Here is a 7,990-nt window from a genome sequence, read left to right on the forward strand (position 1 = left end):
AAAATTTTGATATTTTTTTTGATTAGAATACAAATATAATGTAGATATAAAAAGACTTATAGTGTTATCAAAATAAATATTTTTTTACAAAAATTTCATTTCAATAACTTATAATTTAATAAAACAAACTTAAATTATTGCTTTCATTTTATAAAATTAATTGCATATTTTGTTACACAAAAAACAAAAAAACAAAATTTGTATATATTTAAATTGTTATAAATTAATTATATTATAAATTAATATTGCAAAAAAAAAGTAAAAATTTATAGATACTGTAAAAATATATGATGAAGACAAAAATATTATTAAAAATTTTTTATCAGAAATGTATAATATTTATTTTTAAAATATATAGTACATATTAGTACGTATTAGTACATGTATATAAAATGTATATATATACATATGTATATATAATAATATATATTTACAATAAAATATATTTAATTTATAATGCAGTAACATATGCGCATGTGCACGTTATTAAACGAAAACGTGGTAGCTGTTTGTTCCGCGGATTTCTGTGCTTTCTTGTATAAAATAGTCATAATATATTTTTCAGTAGTTTTTATTACTATATTATTCGTTTTTTGAATTTAGTTACCTACAAAGGTGAGATAGTATCTATACATATTAAATTTTCAATTTTTTCAAACTAAAAAAACGCAAAAGAATGATTATGATATCATTAGTGAAGTTGTTCTTATGCATTGATTTCGTTTTTCATTTAATGTGATTTGTGAAATTTAAATGTATTCACTATAATAAATTAGATTTTAGAAACATAAAAGGTATTTAAATATGATAATATTATAGAATATTTATAATAATATAGAATATCTTTTTTTCAATGTTTTCTTATAACATACAACAACATACAATATAACATACAACATAATTCATCACATTTTCCTTCAAAAAAATCAATATTTCGAAGATACTTCACTTTAATTTCATTATATAGTCTATAAAAATTTCAATATATTTAAAAAACAAAGATATAACAACAATTATTTTCTTTTTATTTCTTACTACGCGTTTATTTATGTTCTAATTATAATGCTATAATTATAATATTTTTGATGTTTTTGATCTACCATTTTTTCGGTTTTTATTAAATTTATCAAAGTGATTATGTCAATACATATTTGCACTTATATGATTTCTACGATTATATAAAAATTAATCGAATTATTAAATACGTGAAAATATGATATCACGTTCATGTTTTAGAACTTTAAAGTTAGGTATGAAGTGATTCAATTTATTTAAAAAAATTTTAATTTTTTGCATTTTATAAATTTATTATTATTACAAATTTAAAATTACAAATTATATTCATTTTTTAGGTGTTTATAATATGCTTCATAAAGGTCCACGTCCATTAGTTTTGTGTGGTCCTTCAGGAAGTGGAAAAAGTACATTAATAAAAAAGCTTTTTGAAGAATTTCCAGATACTTTTGGTTATTCTGTATCTCATACCACTAGAGCCCCTAGACCAGGCGAGGAAGATGGGAAACATTATCATTTTACTACTAAAGAAAAAATGCAAAAGCAGATAGAACAAGATGAATTTATCGAAACTGCTATATTTAGTGGAAATATGTATGGCACTAGGTAAAAATTTATCTTATATTATTAAAAATTAAAAAGGAATATAATTATATTATATATAATTTTGTTTTAATATTTTTAGTAAACGTGCAGTAGAAGAAGTACAGCAAATGGGTAAAGTTTGTGTATTAGATATTGAAATACAAGGAGTAGAGCAAGTAAAACGAAGTTCTTTAGATCCCTTATATATATTTATTAAACCACCATCTATAGAAGAGTTAGAGAAAAGATTAAGAGCTAGAAAAACAGAAACAGAAGATGTTTTGAAACAAAGATTGTCTATTGCTAAAGTAGAAATGGAATATGGTAAAAATTATGGATTTAATGATCCTTAAAAATTTAAATGTTTTATATATTTTTATATTAGATACAAACTTTATAAAATTATTATAGGTGAAAAAACTGGTAATTTTGACATAGTGATTGAAAACGATAATTTTTCAAAGGCATATAATATATTAAAAGAATTTGTGATGTCAAATTTGAAACAAGGATAAGCAGGTATAATAAATAATGTTTATATATGTGTTAAACAATAATATTTATATTCGTATTTTTAATATAGGATATTAAATTTATAGGATATTAAATTTATGCTTCTTAAAGATATACTCTTCTTTGAAATTAAATTATAATTATTTTTATATATATATTTCTATGTAAATTATAATAATAATTAATTAATACATGATAAAATGCATAAACTCATGTTCAAAGATCAAATTAGTAGATTGAAGAATAAATGTAGGTAAATAATTTTATACAATAATAAGTTGATTTTAATATTGAAAGAGTAATTATAGCAGGAAGCTTCAAGTTTGTTATATGCATAGCATTAATGTAAAATTAATATCATTTAATTTTAAAAATATGATATCATTAAATTTTAAGAATAAAAATTTATAGCTGGGAATAAAACTACAAATAAGGAAATAAGGACAAAATGTTTATATAATTTCTTTGAATTTGATAATTAAAGAAATTATTACCAAGAATAATTGTATATAATATAATAGTTATCAATTAAGTTATTTTTATAATTTCTTTGCAATTATACACATGTATATTATATATATAATTATATATATATATATATGTTTTATATAAGTAGTAAATTTGTATTACTTATATGTATTTACTTATAATAGTAAGTTTTAAGATTATATCAAATCAATGGAAAACTTTTGTTATTTTAATACTCTAGTGTAACGTTCCTCAATCTTTTATATAATTCAATATATTAATTTATAATTATACCATGATCCAAATATTTATATATTATATATTTACATGAAATTTTTAAGAAGTTAAAAATTTTTTTAATTGGAATCATTGTTTATATTATATAAATAAATAAAATTATCATATGTATATTGCTTGCATATGTTTCAAATAGTTTTTCAATAAATTGTAATTTTATGATCTATTAAAAATATAATGCGTCATAATATTAGACGTCGATTTATAAGTTGAGAAACGCTGCTCTAGTGAATATAGAAAGGTATAAAATAATTTTAGATTAATGATATCTTGCCAAATGTATATAAAGGACAGTCAATTTACATAAAGACTTTAATGCAGGCTAGATATCTAGAAAGAAATTTGCAAAAATTAAATATAATGTTTTAGATATAGTTAACTGAGACTATTCACCAGACGAAGTTGTGTTCCAATAGTGTAGATTACTTATAAAATACTTGTGGTTTTTGTCCTCGTCAAACATCGTATAATTATAATTATTGCATCATCCAAGATTCATTCATAAATTCAATTACACTTGAATATATCATTTTATTATTTTATTAAACAGAAAAGGCATTTGTCCAAACATTCCTTTCCAAGCATTCATTATCAATTAAACATATTTGATATGTTTTTTTTATTGGAAATGTTCTTGAAAAAAATTTGAAATATATTTTCATATTAATTGATATTATTAAAATTCATATCATGATCATTGTCATTCTCATTTTCTTATATGTTTTTGCATTATCAATTTATTTATTCGTCAAATATTAACAAGTTGTTGCTTCCATGCGCATTACGAAAAAAAAATCATATTTTCTTATATATGCGATGTTATTGCTTGTTAGTATGTGTATAGTTATATAAATATAACAATAAAAAGTTTAAATGAACAAAGCGAAATAAAATATATATACATATATTGTTATAGAAAATTGTATCATTGTTGTATCATATATTGAATAAATATTTCAATTAAACGATATTGAAAACATTTCTTTACGTTTCTTTTATATTATTAACTTGAAATAGATGATTAAACATAATTATATTTTTTTTTGAAATAAGAATTATTTTTTTAAGATTGATGATGACGAGAATAGTCGCGTTTTGGCCATTCCCCATGATGATGACGAGTCTTATGTTTAGGTACTTCGCTAATTTCGATGGATGTTACTTTAACATCCTTATTCTCCGCTGTTTTCTTCATCTCATTTTGAATCAAATTATCTCCATAATTTCTAGGTATAAATTCACTAATATTCTTTGTTTGAGATAAATTTTGAGCTTTATTTTGCGTAGTAAGTTCTGGTTTTCTCGAAAAAATATAATTGATAACCTGAGGTCGCGGTGCAAAAATATTTTCTTTTGGATAAGAATCTATAATTGATTTTGAATCTGATGGATTCGCATCTTTTAACAACGGTGTATTTAATTGACTCGTTCTTATTGCTTGTATCACTTCTTGTTCTCGTGATGCTTTATTATCGTTATATTGAATCGAACTGATCGGTTTTAAAGTATCTCTGTTCGCAAGATCACGCGTTGTTAATCTTCTAATCGAATCTCTTTCATCCAATTGAATACGACTGGGCAAAGCTAAAGGTTCTTCTTGAATTTCCTCATACAGATCTCTTCTTAGACCTCGTTGTTGTTTCAAAGAATTCGATAAAGGATCGATTCGACGAATTTGTTGTTCAATTCTGTATCCCGTTTCGGGAACAATGATTCGACGACGAAAAAAAGAATCCTGATCTTTGACGCGATCCAAAAAATTCTCAAGCGTGTTCCAATTTTCCAAATCACGGGAAATTGCTCTTCTAGCTATTTTCGAAATTTCCTGTATATCCAAAGATCGTGTATTCGATTCAAGAGAGAAACGATCATCATTTTGAAGGATAGCATTTGTTGCACTGTTTTGATAATTGTCCAATTGAATATTGTTTTCTGGGTATGTGAGACGTTCAGAAGGTATTTGATAACTCTTTTCTAGGACTGCTCCTCGATCAAAGTAACGTTTCTCTTGATAGCTGTTGTGTGGTTCCTCATTGGTGTCTGGGTAATAAGCTTCATAGAAGACCGGGCCTTTTTCAAGATCATAGCTCTCGTAACTTGGATAAAATGTACAGTTAATTTATTAAAAATAATGCATCTCGTTTAAATATTTTAATAAAGATTTTAATCAGAAAAAAAGGAAAAAAAACAATTGAGTTCCAATGAAAATAAAAAATTAAATTTTGATTACATACCGATGAATATCGGGATTCCAGGTAAAAGCCGGCGTTACACCTGGAAAATAAAAAGCAATTATTTTATGTTAGTATTGTTTCAGAGTTTTTTGAAAATTGAAATAAGTAAACTGAATATTGGTCGAGAAAAATACTTAATAATTGACTCGTTAATCATTATAATGGTCGTTATCAGTTTTTTGAATGGCCTTTTAAGTGACATTAGGAAAACAATTTGTACGATAGGCTTTCTAGTTGTTTACATATGTCCATTAAAACGTTTTGACACTGTGAACATTATTAAAATAAATATTAAAAATTTATAATGTCATGGAAAAGACATTTTCGTTGTTAAACAAAAAGTTTTTTCAATAATATTATATTAACATGCAACTATGAAAATTATTGTACAATATCGTGAAACAACATCATTATTATAAGACTATTCAATGCCATTTATTGTTAAAGAACGAAATTTTGGCAAATATTAATTTTTTCGTTTCTCTTTCAAGCATTTCAACGTTTTATTATTATATTGTGTATTCAATTTGTGTACATTCATTAATTCCAATTTTTGCATTCTACGCTTCTCTCCAAATATTTGAATTTTGCAAAAAATGTAACTATAGTTATCATATAAGCAACTTTCACACTAACATGTGTTTTTCTTTGCTGTAAAGAAGGAAAGATGAAAAAGTTACATACCGAAGAAAATTGTTATGACTATTGTTGAAAGTAGACACTGTTTAAGAACCATGATCCTATCGCAACGACATGCAACTGAATCTCTAAGAGGGACGTTTGCGCGTATTTTCAGAGTTCCCTAAAATAAACCATCGTTTCCTTCAGGTCTCGTTGACTTGATTTTCGGAGGAAGAAAGACGGCTGGAAAGCTCGAAAGATTATGAACTATTATTCTTATGTCCCATGTGAATAACATTACATGTGAAATATTATTTCGCTTAATTGCAATTTTTTCGATGATTCCGCATGATGAATTAGTCAACCGAGTAGCATGGACAATCAAAAAATATTGTAATTCGTGTTATTTGTTGATTCTGAAACTTTGATTTCTTGAAAGATATAAAATATCAATGTAATGGCAACGTAAAACAACTATTTTCTGTCATAATTTATATTGAATTATGTTTCAAGTAAAGAAATAGAACAAATTGATGAGTTTTTAGACAAATAAAAAGATTATTACCTGTACTATAATAATTGAATTTCTATGTATTATTCTATTATCTTTGTTTAGATTAATTTTTTAATTTTTTAACGAAATCTTCAGTTCTTTAGAAAATTATATAAATAGAAAATCACCTATTCTTAAAATTAAAAAATTTGGCTCAAAAATAATAAGACCAAACAATAAGTATATTATATAATAAGTAATATGGAAGAAAAAAAAATATTTTTATAAACAATAAAAATATCATTGTTATTTTTATCAATTTTTCATTTTTATCCTTTCTATTTCGTTTTTCTATTTTCTACGATAAAAACTTATATTTTTTGCGCACTATTTTTTAAGTAACAGAAATAAAATTTAACTCTTGAGTGGAGAATAGAGTATAACAAGCTGCGGATATGGAAAATTAGTTATTTATAGAAATTGCGTACGATTTATTAAAGTCAAATTTTCTATTATAAATATACATGTTTTTTTGGATTGTTCATTGGATTGTTTTACAATTTTGAGATTGATCAGTTTGAATACAAGTATTATTAAATAATAAAATTCTTTTATTGAATTTTTAAGAGGAAAACTCTTTCATATAAGAAATAATGCAATAAATAAAAAAAAAAAATAAATTGGAAATATTAATATGAAAGGATATAAATCTCTTCATCATTGAAATTAACAATGTTAAGAGAAATGAAATTTAAAATGAATTTTGTTGAAAATACTTATACGTAACATAAATATTACATTAGAATAAAATATATAATATAGCATCATATATAATCTTCTAGAAAATTTAAATGTTTTTAGATATTTTATGTCAATTGCAAACATATTTTCAAAACTTGAACAGATTTAATTTTTATATATGCAATATATATACATATATATCATATATTAGCATGAAATATTATTTTTATGTGGAAATCAAAAATATTATAACCAAATCCAATAAAAATTAATTTATAATTAATTATTATCCTAAGTTTTTTATTATTTGAAAAAATCTATATATATGCAATGTAAATTATATTATATTAACATTCTCATAACTATACAAGTGTTTATATTTGCCGTTATAATTTATGAAGTAAGACAAGGAGAGTAAATAGTGAGAAAAGGACAGAGATAGTATAAAAATATGGAAATCAGCGCCATCTTCAGAGTGACTCAAATGAAACACAAAAATAAAGGACAGAAAATAAAAGAAAAAGGATAAAAGATAAAGAATTGACCACTAACGCCATCTTTTAAATACAGGGAACTTATTAGTGGCGCTATCTCTGTGAAAAATGCTCAAACTTGATGTCAGAACCATGCAAAATCATAAACAGTGTCGCCATCTCTTTGAAAAATGCTGAAACTTAATGCTAAAAAGTTTATCTAAAGACTTTAACTAGTAACGCCATCTCTTCGAAAAACGCTCAAACTTGATGTCAGAACCATGCAAAAATCATAAACAGTGTCGCCATCTCTTCGAAAAATGCTGAAACTTAATGCTAAAAAGTGTATCTAAAGACTTTAACTAGTAACGCCATCTCTTTGAAAAACGCTGAAACTTGATGCTAGAAAGTTTCAGCATTTTTCAAAGAGATGGCGATATTGGTTAAGGTCTTTGCATGATCCTGACATCAAGTTTGAGCGTTTTTCGAAGAGATGGCGTTACTAGTTAAAGTCTTTAGATACACTTTTTAGCATTAAGTTTCAGCATTTT

The 7,990-nt window shown here is 24.1% G+C and overlaps 2 protein-coding genes across 3 annotated transcripts; one reads left to right on the forward strand and one right to left on the reverse strand.

Moving 5' to 3' along the window:
• The first annotated feature begins 462 nt into the window (after positions 1 to 462).
• On the forward strand, positions 463 to 2,353 carry LOC102678532 (guanylate kinase). 2 transcript variants are annotated; one of them, XM_006613941.2, is made up of 4 exons: positions 463 to 615; positions 1,353 to 1,620; positions 1,700 to 1,923; positions 2,011 to 2,353. In XM_006613941.2, the coding sequence occupies exons 2-4, from the start codon at positions 1,364 to 1,366 to the stop codon at positions 2,112 to 2,114; spliced, it is 585 nt and encodes a 194-aa protein (XP_006614004.1). In that variant the 5' UTR covers positions 463 to 615; positions 1,353 to 1,363; the 3' UTR covers positions 2,115 to 2,353. The 2 variants fall into 2 exon arrangements, with proteins under 2 accessions (XP_006614004.1, XP_006614003.1); XM_006613940.2 differs by lacking the exon at positions 463 to 615 and adding an exon at positions 1,037 to 1,250.
• Positions 2,354 to 3,240: 887 nt separating this feature from the next.
• LOC102681236 lies at positions 3,241 to 6,169 on the reverse strand. Its single transcript, XM_006613963.2, has 3 exons — positions 5,796 to 6,169; positions 5,112 to 5,151; positions 3,241 to 4,973 (listed from the first exon to the last, which is right to left on the reverse strand). Exons 1-3 carry the CDS (start codon positions 5,845 to 5,847, stop codon positions 3,941 to 3,943), a joined length of 1,125 nt encoding a protein of 374 aa, XP_006614026.1. The 5' UTR covers positions 5,848 to 6,169; the 3' UTR covers positions 3,241 to 3,940.
• Between the last annotated feature and the right edge of the window lie 1,821 nt (positions 6,170 to 7,990).

This window comes from Apis dorsata, unplaced genomic scaffold, assembly GCF_000469605.1.
Source record: "Apis dorsata unplaced genomic scaffold, Apis dorsata 1.3 scaffold_165, whole genome shotgun sequence".
Lineage (NCBI taxonomy): Eukaryota > Metazoa > Arthropoda > Insecta > Hymenoptera > Apidae > Apis > Apis dorsata.